At 47.3% G+C, this 26728-nt stretch overlaps 1 protein-coding gene across 1 annotated transcript; it reads right to left on the reverse strand.

Moving 5' to 3' along the window:
• Positions 1-24274: 24274 nt before the first annotated feature.
• CCDC70 (coiled-coil domain containing 70) lies at positions 24275-24987 on the reverse strand. The gene has a single exon (XM_032611698.1). The coding sequence runs from the start codon at positions 24911-24913 to the stop codon at positions 24275-24277; it is 639 nt and encodes a 212-aa protein (XP_032467589.1). The 5' UTR covers positions 24914-24987.
• Positions 24988-26728: the final 1741 nt, after the last annotated feature.

The following is a 26728-nucleotide window of genomic DNA, read 5'->3' on the forward strand; positions in this document are numbered from 1 at the left end:
GCCATTGCCTCTTCCTCTGGCCCTCCAGAAAGTGAGACTCTGGGGTGTTTTAACTTAGCTTCTGACTCATGAGATAGCAGGGCCTCCTGTCTCTACCCCTGGGGATTGGGATAAAGAGTGTGCTGGGAGAGGGGCAGGTACTTAGAGGGCAGTTTGCCCTCTACTGGGTGACCTTCTCAGCCTGTCCAGTGGAGAAGGCAACCGGAAGCTCAAGGGACAGCTGAGGCGTGGTCAGCCACGATGTGCTGTGGAGTCTCTCCCCTCGTCTGCCTCCCTCTGTGCCCCTCCCTCCCTCCACACACACTTAGGGATGAGTTATGAAGTGTCTCACTGGGAAGCAAGACTTGACTAGTAATGAACAGAAAACACTATAATTCGTTATTACTGATCATCTCTGTGTGCACTTTATGTATTTGCAAGCACCTTTCAGGACCCGGTTAGTCACGCATGAAGTGCTCTGCGCTACCTCACTGCCTCCGTCTGCTCCATCTCTGGGCTGCTTTTCATCAGTGCCACTCTAATTGCGTGCCTCCTGGTTAACCAGCTAAAGAGGTGGGACCTACAGAAGAGTATATTTCCATAATCGTGTGTGTGTGCACACAGAACTATCAAAATCATATTTAGTTCATAAGCAATACCTACAGCAGATGCAGTTGGTTCCCTGCCCAGGTCCCTGTTACTTCCCTCGTATCCCAGCTACTATGAGTGTTGGCCCCAGTAGCTGTCCCCTTCTGCAGAACAGAAGTCACAGTGCTCAGGAGGTTACCCACTCGCTGGCATCCATAACCAATGACTGATTGCCATCAGGGCTCTATTAGTTATCTATTTCTCAGAGTATAACTTAGTGGCTTAAGATAACAATAAACTTTTATTATCTCACAGTTTCTGTGGGTCGGGGATTCTGGAACAGCTTAGCTGAGTGGTTCGGAGTGGGTCTCTCGTGAAGTTGCAGTCATCTGAAGGCTTGACTAAGGAGGGAGGACTTGCTTCCAGGGCGACTCCCTCACCTGGCTGGCAAGATGGCCCTCTTTGTAGATGGGATGTTCTGTTCTTCTAACGCGGCCTCTCCCAGGGCTGCCTGAGAATCCTTATGAGCTGGCAACTGGCTTCCCCCCGGGTGAGTGAGCAGTCCAGGAGAGCAAGGCAAAGCGGCAAAGCTTTTTATGATTTCACCTCAGAAGTCACATGGCGTGACACATGCCTCGTTCGTATCGTTAGATGCAAGTCACTAAGTCCTGCTCACCACCAAGGGGAGAGGAATTAAGCTCCACCTTTTGAAGAGAGGAGGGCCAAAGAAATTGGAACATATTTTTAAAGCGTGACTGGAACCAACTCTATGGAGCAATTCACAGACATCAGAGCTTCCCTGTGGGACAGGCTGTTGTTAGTGTCCAGCTGCGACCACATGCTTGCTTAGCTTTCTTTTCTGCTCATCTTGTTTCCTTCCCTCTCCTTCTCCCCAGAGCCCTCCCCTAACAATCACTTGAACAAGAATCCCCATCTTGGGTTCACCTTTTAGAGAATCCGACCTGAGACAACACATTCTTTAGAAAACCTGTGTTCTAAAATATTTAATAAAATGATAACTTTCCTCCAATTTCCAGATGTGCAACATTTCTCTCAGCAATTCTTTTTAGCCATCCAGGAGCTGAAGGGTTTGAAATTCTGGTTCAGAAGGCATGTGGGGAAATGACCTCTTGCCTTCGATGGCACGGCAGCAGCAACATTTCCTAAGTCTTTACACACAAGGCCAGGGAAGAGCAAAATGTGGTCTGAGGAGGTTGAAGCAATGCCCCACCCTCCCTAGGTCCCACCGAGAAAATATAACGAGGCAACGTGGAAACTGTATTCAACATCAGTGCTCTATTCATTTGCTCTCTTGATTTTAACATCTCGTAAGACCAGGAATCCATGTATATTTGTGTTATTCTGTCATCCAATGCACTTCGGCTTCTTACCTCATCACTGAAACAGCTCCTTCCTTTGGACCTTCCTAAGAGGAGGTCTCCCCATCCCAAGCCATTCACTTCAGTCCTTTAATTACATGGCCTCTCTGTGCTGCCTGACCGAGGTGACTGACTTCTTCTTAAAACGCTCCTCTCTTGGATTTTGAAATAGGACAGAATGAGAAAGGCGTGGTATGTTTGGGTTAGACGGATAAGCCCAGTGGAGTAATACATAGTTTCTGAGCAATGCTGGAATGTGAATGAATCCTCTGAGGCCTTCTGCAGGGTAGACTGTAGCCAGGATGGACTGGAGGCAGGGAGAGCAGGGAGGAGGCTACGTGTAGACAAGGGTTGATAGAGCCTGGCCTGGAGCAGTGGAGTCTAGAGACTTGGAAGAGCCACTGTTATAGGGTTCAGTGAGGGGACTTTGGGTGGAGTGGGCACCGGGGGAGGGGAGTGAGGAAAATGGGGGCACTGAAGACGTGTCTAAGACTCCTCCTTGGGTGGCCAGTGATGCCATTTACCTGGATAAACTCATGTGTTTTTGTATTTTTGCCGGGTCGGGGGGGAGGGTTATTCTTTGTTTCTGAGTTTCCTTGGCTTTATTAACTTCTAGAAGTACCTGTTCCAAGGGCCATCGACTGCTGAGAGAGGTGTGAGGCATGAATGAGCACGTGGGTATAAGCAGCTCTACCAGGGCACCATCCCCTCTAGCTGGAGTGGGTTTCCTTATAGAACCAGGAGTATTTCTGCACTGAATGCCAGAAACTTGACTTCTTAGTAGGTCAGGTACCAGGCACAATTTTCTGGCTGGGCCGAATGAGACTACATCCAGTAAGCACACTCCATTAAAGTGTGTAACAGAACTAGATTCTCTTTCTTCACAACCTTGTGAGGACACATGAGGTTGCATCAATATCACAAGTCTCAGAAGTTTGAAGCCTTGCTCTTTAAAAAATAACAGTTTTATTGAGATATAATGCACATGCCATAAAATTCAGCCTTTTAAAGTTTATAATTCAGTGGTTCTCTTTTAATTTTTTTTTTTTTTTTTTTTTTTTCTGCGGTACGCGGGCCTCTAACTGCTGGGGCCTCTCCCGTTGCGAAGCACAGGCTCCAGATGCGCAGGCTCAGCGGCCATGGCTCACGGGCCCAGCCGCTCCTGCGGCATGTGGGATCCTCCCGCACCGGGGCACGAACCCTTGTCCCCTGCATCGGCAGGCAGACTCTCAACCACTGCGCCACCAGGGAAGACCTCTTTTAATTTTTAAAAAAAATCTCCTTTGAGTACATAGTTACGTTCCTTTTTTTTTTTTTTTTTTTTGCGGTACGCGGGCCTCTCACTGTTGTGGCCTCTCCCATTGCGGAGCACAGGCTCCAGACGCGCAGGCTCAGCGGCCATGGCTCACGGGCCCGGCCGCTCCGCGGCCTGTGGGATCTTCCCGGACCGGGGCACGAACCCGCATACCCTGCATCGGCAGGCGGACTCTCAATCACTGCGCCACCAGGGAAGCCCCCACGTTACTTTTTTTAATTCTTAGTATTTTTATTGTGTTCACGCATGTGGGATCTTAGCTCCCCGACCAGGGATCAAACCCGTGCCCCCTGCAGTGGAAGCACGCGGTCTTGACCACTGGACCGCCAGGGAAGTCCCCAGCGGTTCTTAATATATTCATAAAGCTGTACAACCGTCACCACTTTTGAATTTTAGAGCATTTTCAGCTCTCCCCCCGGCTCCACCCCCAAAACCCTGGTATTCATTAGAAGCCACACCTTATTCTCCTTTTCAAATATATTTTTTTTCCTTTTAAAGTTTGTTTGCTGTCGTTGTTTGCTATTCTGGATCACTTGAATTTCCATATGAATTTTACGGTCAACATGTCAATTTCTATAAAGAAGCCAGCTGGGATTTTGATGAGGTTGTGTTGAATCAGTAGGTCAATTTGGGGAGTATTGTCATTTTGACAATACTTAAGTCTTCTGATTCATGAAGCCTTTCTATTTATTTAGGCTTTATTTTATTTCTTTCAACAATATTTCATGGTTTTTATTGTACAGGCCTTGCGATTCTTATATCTCTTCTCTAGTATTGTATTCTTTTTGATGCTATTGCAAATAGAGTGGTCTTCTTAATTTCATTTTCAGATTGTTCATTGCTAGTGTATAGAAATACAATTGATTTTTGTATATTGATCTTGTAGCCTGTCATCTTACTATACTTGTTTGTTGGTTCTGATCATTCTTTTAGTGGAATTCCTTAGACATTTCTATATAAGAGATCATGTCATCGGCAAATTATTACCGAGTGAATAAACAAGTAAGAGCAGTGGCTGTAAAGAACGTAAGGTGGAGACAGTCTCTAAAAGGTGGCCTTGAGAAGGCCAACAGAATGGGATGCAGATGGAGGTAGGAAAATAAGTCAGGAGGAATGGTAGAGTCAGGTGAGTGGCAGATCATAAAATCACAGGTAACTGGTTGTCAGCAGCTCAGTCGGTTTCATTGCCCTTATAGAATTCTGGGTGCCTCTCCTGGGACTCATTTAAAGGATTCAGTGGACTCCTTTCAGCAGCGTCACCAGTAGCAGGAAAAAGACATAAAGCTAAGCCATTCTTGATGTTCAGGATAGTTTCAGGCAAGGCTATGAAGCAGGCAAAGCGTAGAAGAAGAGAAGAACTAAATTTTATTGCCTGCTGTGTACCAACATTTTGCATGTATTGTTTAACCCTCACAGTATTCTTTACAGCTGCAAATTTGAATTGGTGTTTATTTTTTATATACAAATAAACTGTATTTGTGTAGTGGTAGCTCAACCATAAGGCACTTGCCCATTTCCCCAATCATAAGACAGGATCGAAAGAGCTCATTTGTCAATTAGTCGTTTGAAAAAATGAACAGCATATAGATATATAAACAATACCCTACCTCAGTGATTCTTAACCAGGAGTGTTTTAGGAGAAAATTCTCCATGGATCTCTTGTGTTTTGACATGTTTTGTGAGCTGGGGGCACTGCACTTTTGTTCAGACTATCTTTTCAACTATCTTTTCATGGAAGATTATAAAGCAAATTGCCTTGAGAGACAGAAATATTGTCTCCTTCCAGGGCAGAGGGCAGATTTACTGGGTGTCTAGGGTAATGAAGATAATGTCTCACTCTGGTGTCAGTGTTGGGTAGGTTTGCTTGCAGTCCCTTGAAAAGATGTGGGTTTCTTGAACTTGGGGTTCCTCTGCTTTGACACAAACCCAGTATGTGCCCAGTTATCTGCCTGGCCACTCTGTATTACCCTGCAGTACTTGAGAAACAAGGGGACCAACTCGAACATGAAGCTTATGTTGCTTGCCGTGCCATGAGTAATAAAGTCCTTTGCCTCTGACCCAGGAGTCTCGTTCTTCTCTGGCACCCGTGCAACTGTGGTGGCTAAGTTGTGGCAGACTCCCGAGATTCAGATTCAGTATATATGTGTGTAAGTTATATATATGTATATATAGACTTATATATGTGTATGTAAGTTCCATGGGTGATTCTGATGCATGTGTCTAATTGAGAACCACTGTTCTCTTGGTGGTCAAGCAGGCAGGCCTCGGAGGCTGGCTGAGCTTCTAACAGGGAGCAGTTTACAGTCAGAGGTACCCAGCAGGGTTCTGGAGACACTGCACGGTAAGAAGGCGGGCGCAGTGGTGTCCCCTAGGGCCAGCTGGGCCTGTCTGACAGTCGCAGCGGGCTCTGCCTGCTCACATCGTTTGGGTGGGGTGGTAGGGAATGTGCATGCCCAGAGAACAGCCGCCCCAGACAGCAGTGATGGCGCTGACCGGGGACTTGGCCCTGAGCATTTTAGCCAAGCTGTGGGAGGACTCTCTCGCCTGGAAATTCTGCTGCTGCTTTGTGTCTCTCAAATTTAAAACAGTCTCTGAAATGATAACAATTTCAGTATTTACAACAAGAACCTTATATTTGTGTCATATACATCTCTCTCTCTCTCTCTCTCTTTCTCTCTCTCACACACACAGACACACACACACACACACACACACACACACACACACACACACACACCCACCCCTCGAGCTGTATGGCTTGTTATATGCTTTGAACACCTTTTTTATTGACCAAACTGTCCTCGATGGCTCTGCTGCAGGGAGCTGGAGAATAAAGAAAGTCCGTCTGAAGCTTTCTTGTGTGCTGAGTTAGATTTCCCACAGGCTGGCTTTTCCTGGGATGTGGAATGTTGGACTTTTCCTATGCCGGTTGTGGTGAGGTGCCAGTGTTTGCTGAATGCTCCTAGAACTTTAACATACTTTGTTCTCCCTGATGAAAAGAGCTTCTCTAAAGCGGGCAGCATCCACAGAAAAGGGATGAGGTATAACTACAAAAAGGAGGAGGATCAGAGAACCCTTGAGAGAGACTCATGCCGAGAGTGTCCTGAGCCTCAGGGATCCTGTATTCTAATCTGAAAAGCGGAGAGAATTTTTTTTTTTTTTTTTTTTTGGTACGCGGGCCTCTCATTGTTGTGGCCTCTCGCGCTGCGGAGCACAGGCTCCGGATGCGCAAGCTCAGCGGCTCCGCGGCATGTGGGATCCTCCCGGACCGGGGCACAAACCCGCGTCCCCTACATCGGCAGACGGACTCTCAACCACTGCGCCACCAGGGAAGCCCAGAGAGAATATTTAACATCACAGGGTACTTTCAGATAATGTGTGTTAAGCATTCAACACGTAGGAAATACTCCATAGTGATAGTCATAAAGACGATTATTAACTGCCCTCTCAGCGGTTTTCCCTTTCCCCCCCATCCCAGGGCAGAGGATCAGGAAAGTGGGCAGTGGTGTAGGTGTCTAGCTGGGAGGGGTGCGGTGGGGAAGAGATTGCAGATGAAGAAATGCCGCCCCTGCCCCTCCTCGGGAGTTCTAGCTTCAACCCTGTTCTGCAGATCTCTGTGCCACTGTCCCCAGGTGGATCCCCTGGTGAACACTCCACTCCACCCCGTCCACCCATTTCCCCCCTGAGAATCTGACTTGAATCTTTTGTCTGGAGGCTCGATTTCCCAGCAGTTATCACAGCATGGGATCTTTACCTGCAGGGCGACCACTTCCACATGCCGAAGGATCCAGAAAACCACCTCCAGACACAGCTTCCCACCCCGAGACTGCAGCTGAAGGGGGCAGTGCTATCAGAGGCCATGCTGGTTATGGGTTGTCGGCCTCTCCCCTCAAACTGCCCCCAAGACCACAGGCATCTCAGCCAGGCCAACCCTGCTTTCTTTTCCTCAGAGTGGCTGTAACTACCATCCACACATTTGGGTTTGCTCTTTTGCCAATTTCTTAGTCCTTTCACGCCTTTTGAGAGGACACTACCAGTCATCCAATTCCCACCCTCCAGCTACCTGGAATTGGGGCTGGGCGGTAAATTACAGAGCCAAATGCGTGGCCATGTGACTCAGACTCGGCCAATCACCATCACCTCATCCTCAGCCACAGTAATTGGCTCTAGGGCTGAATACGTCACCCACACCCAGCGAATCAGAGCCCTTCTACGGAATTTCCGCCCTTTTTGTCTACTCTTTCATTTTGGCTCGTCCTGAACTGGGATGGCATCGAGCTGGGGTTACCTGAGCTCTTGTCCTTGTCCCCTGACACGCGGGAAAAGGAGACCGACACCAAAAGAGAATATGCTGAGTCGTTGCTTTAGTTCTTGAATCCAGTGGTGCCTGAGGCCACTTCTGTAGCTGCCCTTTCAGTTACCTGAACCAGTAAGTTCCACACTCTGCTTAATGATTTGCGCTGTTTCTGTCATTTCTAACCTTTAAAGTTGTGATTAATACAAACGTGTTCCCCATGCAATTCCCCAGTGCAGGTGTTGCTATGTCTCTATCCATTTAACCTCTGATAATAAACAAATGTTGGTTGGCCCCCCAGGTCTTTCAGGCTCTGTCCTGTGTGATGAACCCTTTCTTCTTCACTCTGCTTACAGCATTGCTGTCTTTGCCGTTCATTATTATTATTATTAAAGTCATATAAAGTTCTGATGGAAGATTTAACAAGTTGTTTTCTGCAAAAGATAGCAAACTTCTTCAGGATGATGTTTACATTTTTAAAAACATCTCTTTCAAGATGACCTTCATTCTGAACACATATTCAATAAATAATAATATTAATTAAATAAGAAACATTTTTCCAAAACATAGAACCGAACCCACTGCCTCCTCTAAACAGTATCACATTCCCTGGTGATCAAACCCTTGGCTGGTGGTGATCATTGGATGCTCATATTCTTGGGGTGGAGTGGCTGAGCAGAGGCACATGTGGAAAAAAGCCAGAGGAAGAGATGTTTGCACAACTTCTCTAAAATGAAAATTGTCTTTGGAAAGCTCCGGTAAGGCACACGTTCGTTGTTGTTTTTCTGACTTGCTGCAGAACCAGAGTGATGGTGAGACAGCCGACCCTGGTTCAGCTGGAAGAAAGCAGCAGGGTCTGAGGTGGGGGAAGGTCGGTGGCACAGAAAGAACCCATGGCTGAACCTTTGACGTCTTCTTGGTCTGTCTATGGAAAGCCAAAATTTTCTGATTTGAGATCCGTTTTTGCATCTACTTTCTTACTGAGGGAGACAGAGCTTTTGATGCATTTAATACAGGCAAATTCTTTTTAGATGGCCAAAACAATAGATACAGTTTAAACTTTCTTGATCTCCTGAGCAAACATTTGAGAAATGCAAATAAGGCAGATTAAGCTAATCTCCACTCAAGAAGGTCTTCCTTGGTGGCCTTCCCTTCTGTGGACCTTTGGAGAAAGGAAGCCTTGTGCAAAGCTCCTGCCAGGGTGGCAAGATGGGTCGGTGTTTGCTGAGTGTGTGCCTACAATTATTTTTTATTTTAAAAAGTTTTTTGCCTACAATTCAAAGAGAAGGAAGGATGGGGAATTCCCTGGTGGTTAGGACTCTGTGCTTTCATTGCCAAGGGCGCGGGTTTGATCCCTGGTCTGGGAGCTAGGATCCCACAAGTCACATGGTGCGGCCAAAAACAAACAAACAAAAAATCCCAAACAAACAAAGAGAAGGAAGGGTGGACTTACACCGTTTGTCAGAGAATAGAAAGAGTTATGAACAGATTGCTGAGAACACTTACTGGGTTAATCCTATGCTATGTTTCAGTCTAGGTGCTGTCAAGAAAGGAGATCCCAGGGCAGGGAGTTTAGGAGAAGGAATTATTACAGCATGCTAGCTATAAAGGGTTGCAAGAGCTGAAATGGGGTGGAGGGATGTGAGGGGGTAGGGGCGGTGGAGGTAACCCAGAGATTAACAACTTCAGGAAGCTGCTACCACTCCTAGGACTAGAGGAACTGGAAGCTGGAACTATGGGGGTAGGGGCTGCCTGAGGCCCCAGGGTTTTGGCTGCCCGGCTGGAGCTGCAGCTGGAAAGGGAAGGCCATGGTGGTGGTGGAGAGTGGGGAGGGAGAGGGCAGGGGCTGTGTGGCAGACCTGGGTCCAAGGAGGAAAAGTGGTCACTGCCAGAGATGCAGCCACTGCCCCAGGCAAGGCTGGAAAGGGGGGTGGCCAGGATGGGCTGGTGTATGCCAACTTCTCCCCTTCATTCACCCGTGCCTCCCACTGGCCCAACCTAATGGAAAGTGAGTGGGAACAGGAACCTGGAAACTTGGCCAGTCCCCAGCAATCTGAGGAACAGGGAAAGGGGATGGGCCTGAAAGCAAGTAAGCAGGTAAGCTGCTCACCTGTGCCAGCTATTTCCCTACCACATGAGTCTGGTGTACTGCGGGGGCTCAGCCGAGGTGAGGTGACAAATGCAGTGTTCTGGTGAGTGGAGGCTCCCCCTTCCAGGCTTCGGTGGACACAAACCAATAGATCTACAGATGGCTTATGGGAATAAAAACCCCGTTTCCCAAGCATGTCAGACCAATCCTGCTCTCCCTCAGTTTTCCCACAGCCAGCAGCTGCTACAGGGACTCAGATGAGGCAGGAAAATGATAGTCTTTTAGCTCCCCTCCCTGACCCAAATCTCTTTCACCCCTTCCACCTCTGGGCATGAAAATAAGACAGTATTTATCTTAAAAAAAAAAAAAAAAGTCTGTATTGCCACTGGGAGAAAGCTAAATCCCTAAAAATGATTTTTGCATTACATGACTAATGCACCTGATTTTCAGAGTTTGGTTAGCCCAAGTTTACAAATATTTTTCAAAAATCATTGACCTTACAAAGCTTTTATTTGACTTTCAGGTCCATTTCATTGTCCCCTGCCCGACTCCTCAACAAGGATGATCAAGTTCACCCTCTCCCCCTCCAAATATTCTTTCCAAAAATGTTAATTGAGCACCTTCTAAAGGCTTGAAGCTAGGGATTTGAAGATAAATGAGACACCTGCCTCTTCCTCCTTCTGTTTCCCTGTAATGATAGTTGGCCCTCCTCCCCAAGCCACCACTGCAGAATCCTCTCTGCAGATGGCACCTCCCGAAGGAAAATGGCACACAAAGCAAGACACGGAAACCTCAGTGCTACCACCCCCAGCGTCCCTCCCCGCTCCCAACCCAGGGACCCTTGGGCACAATCTTGGAATCCCTGGGCCTTTGCCAAGCAGATTTTGTAAACTCCTCTCCAGGGCAATCCGGAAAATAACATAAACTCCTTAGCAAAACTGTTGGGAGACAGAAAAAACATAAATTAGGCTTGCCGCAAACATTGCTAAATTTAAGATCTCTGTGCCCTTTGGCAAATCTGACAGCTGAGGCAAGAAATCCCTACGCACTAGACAAAGGCTTTGTGGGAAAGAATCAAATGAAATAATCAGTTTGAAAGTGGTTTGCAAACTGTCAGCTCTAAACGGATAGCGAGGTTTTTCCTTTGGTAATTTTCCTTCCTTGACGGAAATTTTGAAGAAGATTGAAGAGAAGGAGCATGAAAGAACATCACAGTGGGGGCTCTTGCTTTGATTTAAGCGGCTGAATGACCACTAGGTGACACATGCCAGTGAGTTCCACGTAGGCCCTAAACACAGGCTCATCACTTAGGTTCATGTCTGAACAGTGACCTGGCCACTTCCCTCTGTACAGCCCTCCTGAAAGAGACGTGGGCTCAGTGACACCTCCCCTGGGCCCTCACCTCCAAGCCAAGAGACATGACATGCACAGGATCTGTGAGACACAGATTCCTCTCTCTGTGAGACGCAGGCTTCTCCTGGAGGCTTCACAGACTCAAGTTCATACGGTTCTAAGATTCCTTCTTCTCCAGGTGGAGGACAGGACCTGGGAGGAGCAGTGGGGAAGAACGCCTCCCAAATCTAGTCTCTCTCCCCCAGTTTCTCTCTCTCCCAGCTCTTCCCTCTGGCCCAGGAAGTCTGTTGTGGTTTGTTTGTTTCTAAATCGGCCCTCATGCTCCCATACTGAAGGAGGACTGTATTTGTTTTTGTTTTTTCACTATATTGGGATTGCTATGTGGAGGTCGGAGTGGAGACTTTTTTCTTTGTTCTTTGTTGTTTAACTTTGTACAACAAAAAGTATTACTTAAAAAAAAATTATTCCCCTACGTGTATCATCATTACTTAATGTCTTGGACATCCCAGTCAGGTTCTAAAAAACCACCAATTCTTATTTCCAAATATTTTACTACTACTGCCCATGCCTCGGGGTGATAACATCCAGAGGAGGATAACAACTACAGCAGTCTCCAAGTATTTCAGTTGATTCTCAGTTCTTCTTTGTTCACAGCTCAGCGTAGAAGTCTTACTTCTTTTGGGGAGAAGGAATTGAATTTAAAAGTCAACAATCTAAGAGCTTCAGAATTATTGCAGCCGCCTACTACCTTCCAGAAATAAGCACTCACGAAGACTACAGACTCTGTTTTTTTTTCCTGCCTCTCTTTTTTAAATTGGGATATAGTTGTTTTACAAAGTGGTGCTTAGTTTCTACTGTACAGCGAAGTGGAGTTCCCTGTGCTATACAGCAGGTTCTTATTCGTTATCTATTTTATACATATTAGTGTATATATGTCAATCCCAATCTCCCAATTCATCCCACCTCCCACCCCCCAGACTCTGTTATTTATTACCCATATCTGTTCTATTACTAATGTTCTCAAATCAAATTTAAGCTTGAAAACAGCTTTGTTGACCTCCCATCCCCCCTCATTGCATGTTCAACGTGGCCAAGAAGCTACTTGGAGCACCAGACTCTGCTGTCAGTGAGGCTGTCGGCTGAGGCATCCATAATGACCTGATGCCCTGTTTATCCTTCCTTTTATTCTTTAGGAAGCCCTTCCTGACCCCCTTGTTGGGCTAAATGACCCTTCTCCACACTCCAAAGCACCCTCTATAAAGCTCTCTCTGAGATTGTATAACAATCCGTTGAAATTAAGTCTCACTCTCCTTAGTGCCTGGCACAAAACAGGTGATCTGAAATTCCTGATGGAAAGAGAAGGATTGTGTGTGTGGTGAGGCATGGGTGATGAGAAGATGAAGGACACATTTTTCATTTGCCTTTATACGCACTGCTGATCGTAGCTTCACCCATGTTCCAAGTCTTCTCTGAATTTTAGAAATTTCTGATCATTGCATTCTCTGTTTGCAGGTTTGGGTGATGCAGGAACACCTTAGAGTCAGCCCAGCAATGTTCCCAATCACTAATTTGATGGATTGCTTCTGTGAACAGTGGCAGGAGACAGCTTGTCCAGTTCCTGGTGGAGACAGCAAAACCTGTGGTCGCTCGCGAAGGTGAGGACTTTTTCAGGTTCAGGAAATAGAAATCACTTGAACTAATGTAAGTAAAAAGGAGAAAGTCTTGTAAGGACACCAGAGTATCTCATAGAGCAGCCCAATCATGAAAAGTCAGGGACCAGAAAGCAGTGGGCTCCAAGGAACCCGGGGGTCCCTGTCCCTGGCTCTCACTCTGCTTCTCTCTGTGCTGCAGGCTGGTCGGCTCTGCTTCTCAGCCCACATGAACAGGAGAACTCTTGAGTTTGCAGCGTCTCTCTTCTGTCAGACCAAGGCTGGGGTGCTTACTGTCACCTGCTCTGGGAGACCCAGTTCTGCTCATAGCTCGCCTTTTGTAACTCCCATTTACCAAAGCAGTCACAAAACTCAAAAATAATTCTAACAAGATTGAAAAATCGTAATTATAACAGTTTTGTTGGCTGGTATTTGTGATCCGTGGGGCTCGGGGCCTCTTTTGCCCAGCTAAGGGAGGTTTGCTTAAATTCCCAGAATCTCTGAGTAAATTCAGATCAACCCACTATTAGTACCAAAAACAAAACCAGGAAACCCAATGTTACCATTTTTATATAATGTCCTTTTAGAAATTCTCACTAACGCATTAAAACATTAAATAGAAGGGACACAAACATATTATATATAAATTTAATATATAACTAAGGAGGCTTCACATAGAGAAGGAAGAGTCATTTGATACATTGTGAAGGAATTCCTAATTGACATTCAGAAGCATATCTTTGGCCCTGACCTCTCTCCATACACCAGATACTAATGTAATTCCATGTACGTTCAAGAGTTACACACTTAACAATGAGCTATTGGAGGGAGAAAAACCAGAAGAAAATGAAAGTGAATATTTATCAAATCTGTATATGGAGGAGAACTTTTTTTTTATTTTTATTTTTTTTGGTTGCGTCAGGTCTTCATTGTGGCACGTGGGCTTCTCTCTAGTTGAGGCTTGCGAGCTCAGTAGTTGCAGCACGCGGGCTTAGATGCCTCACAGCATGTGGGATCTTAGTTCCCTGACCAGGGATCGAACCCACGTCCCCTGCATCAGAAGGCAGATTCTTTACCACTGAACCACCAGGGAAGTTCCGGAGGAGAAGTTTTTAAGTGTAAATTTTCCAGAAAAAAACACAGAAAAGCAAAAAACACAACTGCAAGTTTTTTAAAAATTAAGTGACCACAGTATAGCTGAAATAAAATCATAGAGCAGAACTTAAATAACACAGCCAACAGCAGAGTGGAAAAAGAATTTGCAGCAAACCAGACAGGAGTTAATATCTTTAGTCTGTAAATACTTCATACAGGGGCTTCCCTGGTGGCGTGGATTAAGAATCTGCCTGCCAATGCCGGGGACACGGGTTCAAGCCATGGTCCAGAAGATCCCACATGTTGCGGAGCAATTAAGCCCATGTGCCACAAGTACTGAGCCTGCGCTCTAGAGCCCACAGGCCACAACTACTGAGCCTGCGTGCCACAGCTACTGAAGCCCGTGCTCCGCAACAAGAGAAGCCACCGCAATGAGAAGCCCGTGCACTGCAACAAAGAGTAGCCCCCGCTCGCCGCAACTAGAGAAAGCTCACGCGCAGCAACGAAGACCCAACACAGCCAAAAATAAATAAATTTTTAAAAAAACTTCATACAAACTGATAGGAAAATTGCTTAAAATCCTGTAGTTTAATAAACAAAGGATGTGAACTGACAATCAACACAAAAGAGGAAGTAAAACTAGTAAACAGGCATTAGAAAATGTGTAGTCTCACAAGTCAAATTAATACAAATTTAAAATCCAGAACAAGGTCCCATTTTTCACACATTTGCCTCTTTTTCTTTTTAATGGGAATACCCAAAGTTTTTGAGAAGGTAGAAAAACCAATGCCATTTATACAAGGCTGGTAAAATGATCAATTAATACAAACACTTCAGAAAATAATTTGGGGAAATTTACTCCTTGACTCACTATTTCTACTTCCTTGAGTCCATCTCCAACATAGGAACAAATATATTCATTGTAGTGATACTGATAAGGAAGAAAAATTTAAAACAAACATAAGGTTCAATGCTGGTAGAAGCACTTAGCAAATTATGTCCCATTCTCTCATGCACACAAACATTTACTGAGCACCTACTATCAGCCAGGGTCTGTGGAAGGAGTTGAAGAAACAAAGATGGACCAGGCAGATTCTCTGCCCTGCCTTACAGTGTAATGGGGCATATTACATGAGGTGGAGGGGAGAAGAAGTAGGGAGTCGACATTTATTGAGGAGCTTTGTGTTTGGCATTTTACACACATCACCACATTTCATCCTCTGAAGTCCTGAGCTGCATAGTCCTTAAGTGAGAGTAGAGAGGAGCCATACAGCGCCACTCGTACAGAGCCGGCCTGCGCTTCGTTCTTTCTCTCTTCCATCTCTGGTCCTCACTCTCTGCCTCTCAGATCAGCCCTGGGAACAATGGTGGGTGACAAGTTTTTGCTGGAAGAAGGGGCTTTAGCTTCAGAGCTCCCTGCCAACTAAATCTCTAATCTCCTGCAGGGTAGAAATTCTAGAGCCACCACCAGCTAAGAATTCCAAAGATTTTTCCTGTTAGCATCCCAAGGAATTGCTCTCTTCCTGCCCTGCCCTCCAGCTTGCATCTCAAACTCATCAGAGTATTCTGCCAACAAATGTTGCTCTTTTGACAGAATCCCATCTCCTGTAAACTAGTTGGGATTATAAATAGCAAAAGAAGTTTTCACATACAAAAACATGCCAGCAAACAGACAAAAACCTTTAATGGCTTTCCAATACCTAATAACAAACTTAGACACTTAACGTTGATTTTTTTCCAGACCCTTCGTTACCCACTTTCTCACCACCCGTTACTCCCTAAAACATCACCTTCATTCCATCACATTCCATTTAGTAAGCCACTTTGGAGCCAGTGACTCAATTTTAGAAATGAAAATATAAGACAACACAGTAATAAAATCAAACATGCAAATTTAACAGTAAATAATGAAAGTATGCAAATGATATGAAATGAAGTTAACTGAGTGTTACCCAAGACATGAATAGGGTAATCTTTGTAGCCTGTGTAAGTTGCTACATATGTAATGATTATTAAGAACCGGACAGGATTTCTGGTCCTCACACTTAAACTTAGTTTCAAACTGGTGACATGTATGCTAATGAAATGATTTCACGACTCCCTGGTTCCCAAACCTAAGGGGCCAACAGCGGTCTGATGACCACACTTTAAGGGAAAACTCAACAGGGAATTTCAAAAGGGAAGAGGTCATGGTAGAGTCTAGGGAGAATGTGGGAGATGTTCCAGAAGCCAATAGAACAATGCTCTGACAAGTGGTTTGGTCGCCCTCCTGCTCCCTTGTTTCCCGGAGGGCGTCCCCACCCCAGCCAGGAGAGTTGCAAAGAACAAACTGGAGGAGGGTCCGGGGATGAGGATGAAAAAGAAGTAGAGAAGCCCCAACTTAGAAGAAGAGATCTGGGCTAGGAAGCAGCAGCCCAGGTGACCAAAGGCAGACCTGAAAAGCAGCTAGAACAGAATTGCCTTGGGCTAAACACCCAAGGTGGAGGAAGGACAGGGCTGAAGGTAAAAGGCTTTGGTTTTGGAGTTGGGGTCTAAATAGATCTTTGTGGCTGAGGAGGAAGAGACGGGGCTCATTCCCTGGGGCCTTCAGTGAGAGGTGTCCTGGGTGCCAGCCGAGTCTCACCAGGAGACTGTTCGTGGGCATTGGAGAGGCGTGTGGTTACCCCAGGTCAGCAACTCCTGCAAGGAGGTTCTTTCCTCCCAATTCTCTCTCTCCAGCTAGACACCCCCCCGCCATGGAGCCACAGCCTCCCATCACCCTGAACCAGGTCAAATCCCCCAGGGACACTCGGGCCAAGAAATGTCCCCTGGGCCGTGTCAGAATTTGGTTGATACTCTGCTGCGTTTGGAGAGGGGCAGGTGGTAGAGAGTCAAGGGAACTGTCATTAGAATATCTTCGTGGTGATGCTTCGTGTGTGTGTGTGTGTATGCGCGTGTGTGGCAGGCGGTAGAGGGGGCTTGCCATCAAAACCAGGTCATTGGTCTTCCCTGGTGGCGCAGTGGTTGAGAGTCCGCCTGCCAATGCAGGGGACACGGGTTCGTGCCCCGGTCCGGGAAGATCCCACATGCCGCGGAGCAGCTGGGCCCGTGAGCCATGGCTGCTGGGCCTGCGTGTCCGGAGCCTGTGCTCCGCAACGGGAGAGGCCACAACAGTGAGAGGCCCGTGTACCACAAAAAAACAAAAACAAAAACAAAAACAAACCAGGTCATTCATTGATGAGAGTTCTTAAGATATAAGGAATATGTTAAGATCAGCTTGACTCTTTTTTTTAAAATTTATTTATTTTATGTATTTATTTTTGGCTGCATTGGGTCTTCTTTGCTGCGCGTGGGCTTTTTCTAGTTGCGGCGAGTGGGGGCTACTCTTCGTTGCAGTGCACGGGTGTCTCATTGCGGTGGCTTCTCTTGTTGCGGAGCATGGGGTCTAGGCGCACTGGCTTCAGTAGTTGTGGTGCGTGGGCTCAGTAGTTGTGGCTCACGGGCTCTAGAGAGCAGGCTCAGTAGTTGTGGCACACGGGGTTAGTTGCTCTGCGGCATGTGGGATCTTCCCAGACCAGGGCCCGAACCCGTGTCCCCTCCATTGGCAGGTGGATTCTTAACCACTGCGCCACCAGGGAAGTCCCCAAGATCTGCTTAACTTTTTACGTGGCTGAAGAATGCCCATCTGGTCCATTGGAAGAGCTTTCTGCCTTAGCTGTTTTAAGGGAAAGGCTTCTGGGAGTGCCCACCGAATGGGGCCATTTGAATTTAGTTGACAAAAGCTTGGGTTCTGGAGCAGAGACAACCTGGCTTCAAATCCCCATTCTACCTCTTATTGATTGTGTCACCCTGGACTCCCTGTGCTCAATTTCCTCATTTGTAATTGAAGCTAATACTGGTGCTACCTCACCAGGTTGTGGTGAGGATTAACTGAGATGTAACGCATGCAGTGGGCAGCGCTTAGATCAGTGCCTAAAGCCGAATGAGCTCTCAACCAACATCAGCAAGCGTTCTCTCTTCTCAGGGCTCAGCTGTGTCTTTTGCCTGCATTGATTAGGAAAATGTAGATCTAGAACTAGTTAAACCAGCATCGCATTTTGTTGCTAAGCAACCAGCTCCGAGTTCTGCAGAAAGTGCAGCTCGGTGTGCAGTGACCCCCTAGCAATTGAGCCCCAGTCAGGCTGTTGGTAAGCATTGTTTTATGTTACCCAAGGCTCATTTCAAGTGTGGAGGAGGAGGGAGGCATGCATAGACAGCACAGTCCTAAAGCATGAGCAAAACCAGTCTTTCCAGCTGGAGGGGCTCACAATGGGCAAAAAAAGAAAAGAAGTGATGATGTGTGCTTGCACCCACCTGCTGGAGGGAGAGAAATCACCCATATGATTTCCCCTTCTCTGGGGTGAAAGCGATTGTCATACATCTTCAGTGTCGTATCCTCTGTAGAACAACGGAGTATCTCTTCTTCACCTCTTGGGGTCTGGGGTTGCATGGCCTGAGTGGGAACCTGGATATGTGGTTCCAGGCTGAGAAGGGGCAGGGCTGGAAGCACCTACAGCCATCCACATTCCTCCCCTCAGGGAAGTCAGGGGTCAGGGCCACTGACTTCATGGGAGGTGTTCTCCCCTCATTCTTTCATTCACTCATTCATCTATATCATTAAACATGTATTGAGTACTAAGTGCCCAAGATTTGCTAAGCACTGAGAATAAAGCCTAAAGTGGGACAGTTACTCTCCATCTTGTCCTGGTACTTAGTTAAAAAAACAAAACAACACACTCTAGCTAGTTTATCAAAGTATTTATTGAAAGATAATAGGTTGCTTACAGAATCTCCCCAGTAGTCAGAGAACTGGGGCTGGTGGCTACGCAGCTAGGCACGTTGCCCAGAACACTGTTCTGAATCACCCCAGATGAGCTCCTGTCATCCCTGCAGTTGGGCTTTGGGCTTTGAGGCTCATGCCGCTGTGCCAGACAGGGACCCTTCTGCCGGGGCCTCAGCTCTGCTGTCTCTAAGAACTCGTTTCCTGCCACTGTCACATGATGACCTCTGCCTGGCATCTTTTTCTTCACTGAAGTCCGGCATGGATGAGAGTGATTGGTGGAGCCTGGGTCGCATGTGTGAGCCATGGTTGCAAGGGAGGCTGGGAAATAAATTTCTGACCTTCCCTTATAAGGTGAGAAATTCCCCAGACATAAGAAGGGTATTCCAAAGGTGTTGGGATCCTGGGATTCAGGGATCCCAGGGCAGCCACAAAGCCTTCAGACATGCATTGTCTATGCCCTCTTAACCTTTACAGTTTTCTGGAGGAATCAGGCAAATACACCAGAGGGGACAGCCCAGAGTGACCAGGGCGGGTACAGGTGCGAGAGGGACCACAGAAGGATCCACACCCAGCGTCAGGGAAGGCAACCTAGGGCAAGTGATACGAGGCTGATCCTTGATGGACGAGTGTGAGCTTATCAGCAAAGGTGAAGGGTGAGGGAAGGAGAACCCTTCTGATTACAGGTGTGACCGATGCAAGCGCTCAGATTCACTAAGGAGGTCAAGTTCAGGGAAGGAGAGACATTCTGGGTGGCTGGAGAAAGGATGGGGCTGATGTAGGCAAAAGTGCGAGAAACACTGCTCTAAATAATATGCTTGTGTCACCTGCCTTTTGCATTTTAATTTTAGGCATTATATACTGACTTCTCACGATCAGAAAAAAAGGCAGGTTTCCCATCCCCCCTCTTATTCTAATATTGTGTATTGTAATTTTGGATAGATCACAGTCAGTGTTTACATTTACCTAACTGTGTGAATGCTCTTCACGGCCACACGAGCAGCATTCTACTGCTGTTTTCCCTTTTCTGCCCACGTCTTTGTTTCACGTTCCTGTACAACTATTGCTTTCTTCCAGTTGCTCAGTTTTCTCCCTACTCAACAGTTAGTTATTTACCCTCAGACTCTCCCCCAGCAGTGTTAATATCCTCTCAATCCGTTCAGTCACTTTAAGTATTCCACCAATTTCATCTTTTTTTTTCACATCTTTATTGGAGTATAATTGCGTTACAATGTTGTGTTAGTTTCTGCTGTACAACAAAGTGAATCAGTTATACGTATACATATATCCCCATATCTCCTCCCTCTTGCGTCTCCCTCCCAGAATGCTGGCTTGGCTGCCAGCATTTTGGGAACTGAGTGGAGAAAAAATGGTGTGTGTGTGTGTGTGTGTGTGAGAGAGAGAGAGGGAGAGAGAGAGAGAGAGAGAGATTAATCTATTACTGCATAACAGACTACTCCAAAACCTTGGGTACCAAAATTTTATCATCTCAGAGTTTCTGTGGGTTAGAAATTCCAGGACAGCTTAACTGGATGGTTCTGGCCCAGGTCTCTCATGAGGTCACAGTGAGATATGGGCTGGGTCCAAAGTCATCTACCTGGGTCCGGAGGTTCTGCTTCCAAAGTGGCTCACTTACATTCCTGGCAAGTTACTGGTTGTCTGCAGGAGGCCTCATTTCCTCCCCATGTGTCCTCATGACATGACAGCAGCCTTACCTAGAGTGAGTGATTTAAGAGAGAGCAAGGCAGAGCTGTAATGTCTTTTATGACCTCGTCTCAGCAGTCATACTCTGTCATTGTCCACAATACCCCATTGGTTACACAGATCAGCCCTTTTCAGTGTGGGAGGCGACTGCCCCAGGGCATGCATACCAGGAGGGCAGATCCACTGGGAGCCACCTTAGAGGTTGGCGACCACTAGGGATGGGTGGGGTGTCTCAGCGCTTTTCAGGTATATCTTCACTCTTCAGCCATTTTTAGCAAGGTATCACCATCTTCAGCTAGACCTGATATCTCTAGTTCTAAGACCCTGAGTTTTGTCCTCTTCAAAGAGTAAATCTCCAACCTCCTACATAATGGAGGAGCAACAGCCTCCGGCTATACTGAGTTGGGGAGAGGACCTAGGAGTTTGCTTCTTAAAAAGACTTTCATCTGGTCTTCCCGTTATTAGCTCCACCTTTACCTATGCCTCAGGAAGTATTTGACCTGCTAATTCCTATGTCTTTCTGGAGGAAGGTGGCTCTGCAGTGTGAATTGGGCTGGTCCTTGTCTCACCCCCCGCCCCCCGCCAGTTGAAAATTCAGCTGTGTTTCTGCTAAGTCAGCTCCATTCATCCATCTGCTTTTCTGCTTTCAAAATGTTGGTTGCTACTGGCTTCTCTCCTATTCTTTGTTCTTGTGGATTTCCGTCTTTTTAACAATCTCTTTACCGTGTTTTACTGGGATTTTGGGAGGGAGTAGAAGCTGGTGAATGCATTTGTATGTGATCTTTAACTGGAAATCCCTTCCTCTTCCCTTTTCATCCCTGCTTCTTCTGGGCTACATCTTACCCCAAGTCAAGACAGAGAAGGGCTTTAAGGAGATCACTGAGGGGCTTAAAATATGGCACCTAAAGTTTGGGTAACATGGTGGTCTGAGTCATGCCTGAGAAATTCAAAGAGTGAGGAGCTGGCCAAACAGCCAGTGGCAACAGAGTAGAGAGCCCTGGGTTTGCTAATGAGGAAATAGGGCTTCCTGGTAGACCACCTGTTGTTAGAGGATTGGTCAGTCCTTCCCTCCTTGGCCCTCTACTTCTGGATAAAAGTGAGACATGAAGTTGTTCCAGAGGTTTGATTGTGGTGGGTATCACATGGCGACCGACAGCAAGGCTCTAGAGGTCGGTTGTCCTGGGGCCCCCCGGGTAGCGCTCTATCAGTCAGGGTTCTCCAGAGAAACAGAGTCAAGGAGCACCGTGTCCCCACCACCCTAGAGGTAGCCGACCTCCAAGTCGCTGGCAACTGCAGGTAGCCAGTGGAAGCTGGGACAGTGGCATGGGATGGGTTCTCCCTCAGAGACCCCGGAGAGACCCAGCACCGCCAACAGCGCGATCCGCAGCTACGAGCGAATACATTTTGGTTGTTTGTGGTAATTTGTGAGGGCAGCCCTAGGAAACTCATACAGTCATATTCTGGTAAATGATGGAGGTAACACTGGCTCCTGTCGGAGCCATAAGCTAAGTCCGTTTCATCCCTGTCGGACCCTAAGCTAAGTCCGTTTCACCAGTTCATGCTACTTATATGACTATTAGCAGTAATCAGTTATACATGACCCTTTGTTCTTCTGGTTCTGAATTAGATGTTAAAACTATGTCACAAGTCCCAAAGATGAGCTAGGCACGTCACGCTGGGATGCACTGGTGTGTTCACCACTGAGACCTAAGAGGACAGAGCTGGAACAGTGGACATGTATATCAGTTGGCTGGAAGAAGGGTGGACTCACAGAGGGACCCACCTGTCCTCCTCCAGTCCTTCACATGGCAGCTGTCTCTCCCAGTGCTTTCTGTGGGATGCTGTTGGGGGAGGGAAATGCACATTCCCAGTTCCTGCCTCCACCTGGTTTACATTTCTTTGGGCTTAAGGTCAACAATCTGTTTGCTTTTGTTTGGGGCAGAACCCCTGGAACTGCTGAATCTGCAGCTCTTGCTGCACTGGGGTTCCCACCATCCTGCACACCATCCACTGGACAGGTCTCCTTGCATGAGGGCCCCTAGCTGTCTCCCCTTGAAATCTGATTCTCTACACCAGCATCTCATTCCCTCCGCTTCTGACGCCTTTGCTCAGGGGCCTGCTGGGAGCTGAGGATGCAAAACTCGGTCTGTGGCAAAGGAGAAAGCGGCTCCCAGCGCCCTGGCCCTGACTCAGTCCTGAGGATCAGAGGCCGAGCACGGAACACCAGTCCTGAGGATCAGAGGCCGAGCACGGAGCACCAGTCCTGAGGATCAGAGGCCTAGCACGGAGCACCAGTCCTGAGGGTCAGAGGCCGAGCACGGAGCACCAGTCCTGAGGGTCAGAGGCCGAGCACGGAGCACCAGTCCTGAGGGTCAGAGGCCGAGCACGGAGCACCAGTCCTGAGGGTCAGAGGCCGAGCACGGAGCACCAGTCCTGAGGGTCAGAGCCCGAGCACGGAGCACCAGTCCTGAGGGTCAGAGGCCGAGCACGGAGCACCAGTCCTGAGGGTCAGAGGCCGAGCACGGAGCACCAGTCCTGAGGGTCAGAGGCCGAGCACGGAGCACCAGTCCTGAGGGTCAGAGGCCTAGCACGGGGCATCAGCTTTCTCAGAGTGACACGGAGCCATGGAGACTGCTCTTGGAGTTGGCCCACTCTCCTGTACCTGGACGTCTGCTCAGCACAACTAGGCGGACCCTGTCCCCTCCTTGCCCTGTTTCTCGACCGCCACCCCAAACCACAGTGAAATCTCCAAGTGCTTTAGGCTCATCCAGCCCTGATGCCATCATTGGCTGAGCTACTCTAAAGCCACATCCCATGACCCGGCTGTGTTAGAAAAGGAGTGGGACCAATGGGCAGACGATGTGAGCTCTGGTCCTGGACCTTCCATTTGCTACCTGCCTGGCCATGTGCAGCCCCTCTGCTTTTCCAGGTCTCTGTTTCCTCACCTGTACAATGGGTTTATGTACCTTCCCTGTCAACCCGCAGAGTTGTGGTGAAGCTTACATGAGTTGGCAGATGTGAACGTGCTTATCAAATAGTAAGGGATGCACAAAGGCAAAGTAAGTTGCTGCGTGCATGACAGTGAGGGCCAGGCCCAAGAAAAGGGGAAGCAGGCGATGTTGGCCTTGACATTTCTTTCTGCCCACATTCTGGTCCCTTCGATATCAATGCCCATATGGATGGTCTAATCCCAGAGGAGAAGTTAGGCATGTAAGTTGCTGACCACATTAGTGTACATTCATTTAATGTACTACCTCCCTGGGGCATTTTAATTTTAAGTGAATGGAATGAGGGAAACACAAAGGAGGGAACTGATAATGCAGAAATACAGGTATGTGAGACCTGCGTGAATGGGAGCATCGGGGCAGGGAGGTCTCCCTGACACCTCCCAGATGGCCCTGCCTGGTCCACAGGACTCTGTCAGGGAAGGGCAGTGCTCTTGTGGGCGGAGCCCTAGAGCCTTAGCCTAATGGCACGCCCCTTTCTCACGCTACGGAGAATGGGCAGTTGAGAAGTTTGGTGGAAACCTGGATCCGTGAGTGAGTGAGTTGGGGGGAATGCTGCCTCTGTGTTCTAAATGGCCTGCCAGGTGAGGACAAACCACAGATGAATTGTTAACAGTGCTGCAGCCTTTTCTGGGAAGCTGTCAGCCCGCTCCCAGCCTCCAAGACTGCCCAGAGTGGAGGAGAAATGACTGCCCCACAGCTCTGCAGAGGCAGAGATATTTCCGCCCCCTGTCCCTACGTGTCTCTTGCTGGCATTGCCCTCACCCCCATCCCCGTTCTGACTCTTCAGGAGAGTCCAGGGTCTCCACTTACACCCACCCACACATGCCGTGCTCACGGGGAGCTGCTCACGGAACCAAGCTCTGTGGACAGCAGTGCAGCCTGGAGGACGGGAGTACGACCTCTGAGAATCACAAAACCTGAAAAAATGCAGCTGGGCTCCTTACAGAAGTTGGTTTTCCAGACCTCTCCTCAGAACTTTATTAGATCTTTTGGAGACAGGAGACAAATAAGAGCATATTTTCTTCAGCACATGGGGTCACCCCAGACTCGAGTCCCAATCCAGCAGTGTGGACCCCCCAGCCCTTCGTCTCCTGTGCCCATGATGTTGCGGTGCCCCCCTGCTAGCCTCTGCTCCTCCACAGCCTGAGCACCCCCTTCCACCCAGAGGGCCTTCTCCTCCTCCAGGAGGGCGCTTTCCTCCTCCCACAGGGCCTTTTCTTCCCCCCACAGCGCCTTGTCCTCCTGAAGGAGGTTCCTGTCTCTTTCCCACACGGCATTGTCCTCCTTCCAGAAGGCCTTATCTTCCTTCCAGAAGATTCGGTACTTTTTCCAAAAGGCTTTCTCTTCTTCCCAGAAAGATTTTTCCATTTCCCAGAAGGCTTTTTCCTCTTTCCAGAAGGTTTTCTCCTCTTCCCAGAAAGGTCTCTCCCCTTCCCAAATGCCCAAGATCTGGCCCCTGAAAGCGCAGATCTTGCCACGGAAATTCCGCATCTCTTCCCTGAAGCCTTCTATCTTCTCACGGAAATGTCTCATCTCTTCCCGAAACACCTTTTCTTCCTGCAGCTTGTGGATTCGTTTCTTCTGGCGAGTGCTGGATGAGGAGGCCACCAGTGAGTGGAAGCAGGCGAGCTCCATCCACTTGCTCACCTTGAAGGGAAACATTGTCTTGGTCAGCCAGGGTGGTGGGGTGACTGTGACGGAGGACAGGGCTGCTGGCCAAGTCCAGGCCAGCTGGTCCAACCCTGTGAGGGCACCAGAGAGAACATGTCCCTTGAGTATCACGTCCCAGAGCGCAAGCCCTGGAGTCTGTGCCATTACTGGGAATGATTTTTTAATCTTACAGTTTTTTTTTTTACATATACATGTATCTATTCTCTTTCAAATTCTTTTCCCATTTAGGTTACTACAGAGTATTGAGTTTAGTTCCTTGTGCTATACAGTAGGTCCTTGTTGGTTATGTATTTTACATATAGCAGTGTGTACATGTCAATCCCAAACTCCCAATCTAACCCTTCCCCTCACCCTTCACCCCTGGTAACCATAAGTTCGTTCTCTAAGTCTGTGAGTCGGTTTCTGTTTTGTAAATAAGTTCATTTGTATCATTTTGTAAAGATTCCACATGTGAGCAATATCATATGATATTTCTCTTTCTCTGTCTGACTTACTTCACTTAGAATGGTAATCTCTAGGTCCATCCATGTTTCTGCAAATGGTATTATTTCATTCTTTTTTATGGCTGAGTAATATTCCATTGTATATATGTACCACATCTTCTTTATCCATTCCTCTGTCGATGGACATTTAGGTTGCTTCCATGTCTTGGCTATTGTAAACAGTGCTGCAATGAACATTGGGGTGCATGTATCCTTTTGCACCATGTTTTTCTCCGGATATATGCCCAGGAGTGGGATTGCTGGGTCATACAGTAGCTCTTTTTTTAGTTTTTTAAGGAACCTACATACTGGTCTCCATAGTGGCTGTATCAATTTACATTCCCACCAACAGTGTAAGAGGGTTCATTATTGGGACATTTTAACCATTGTTCTCTTTGTCCCCTTGGTGGTATTTGTGAGGGACAAGCTGTGGTAGAGAAAGACGCTGGCTGGTCATGGTTTTGCACTGAAGAGGTAGTCAGTACGTTCAAGCTCAAGGCTACTGAAATAATAGAATATCAGCCAGCAAGGACAATGGTTCTCAACCAGAGTGTCAGGACACACACGTGTGACATGATCACTTTAGAGGTGTGTCACAGTTTTGTTTTGCTTTTAAAAAATCAAGTGCCACAGCCCCAAGTGATTCATCAACCAGAATACATCTGAGGTTTTGGCTTTCTCACTTGGGAATTGTTCATAACCTTCTGATTGGGTGTGCTCACAGCAGGGGGCCACACATGTGCATATCTTCTGTTATAAGCCATGTGGGAAACAGAAGGTGAGACCCACAGACCTGGAGGAGTCGATTTTAGTAGAAGAATCTATTTTGGGAACAGAAGTTTAAAACCAAAAGGTGAAAGATGACACTGAATGTTGGCTAGGATGTGGGAAAGAGGAATTCTCACATGGTAGCCAGTAATATTGAACAATAATGAGGACACATTATGACTCAGCTGCTCCACTCCCAGATACATGCCCTGAGGGAACTTCTAAATTGTGTCCAGGTTACCTGTACAGGAATGTTCAAGCAGCTATGTTCACAAGAGCTCAACACTGCAAGCAATCCAATGACTGTCACAATAGAATGGAGTTCAAGTGTGGTGGTCTGTTCATGCGATGGAGAGCATAGCTACGTGCAACAATGTGGATGAACTTTATAATATTGAAAGAAAGAATCAGGATCAAAGACTTTGAAAGAAAAAGTTCCCAAACAAGCAAAGTTAAACTCTGTTGTTTAAGGAAATATACTTAAGTGACAACACAAAAAGACAAGCAAGGAAGTAAGTCCCATTAAGTCAAGATAATAATTACTTAGGAAGTTGAG

The sequence above is a fragment of the Phocoena sinus genome, chromosome 18, assembly GCF_008692025.1.
Source record: "Phocoena sinus isolate mPhoSin1 chromosome 18, mPhoSin1.pri, whole genome shotgun sequence".
Lineage (NCBI taxonomy): Eukaryota > Metazoa > Chordata > Mammalia > Artiodactyla > Phocoenidae > Phocoena > Phocoena sinus.

Excerpts from the sequence above, each read along its gene's own strand:
- CCDC70 (XM_032611698.1), bottom strand. The coding sequence starts at position 24,913 with ATGTTTCCCTTCAAGGTGAGCAAGTGGATGGAGCTCGCCTGCTTCCAC.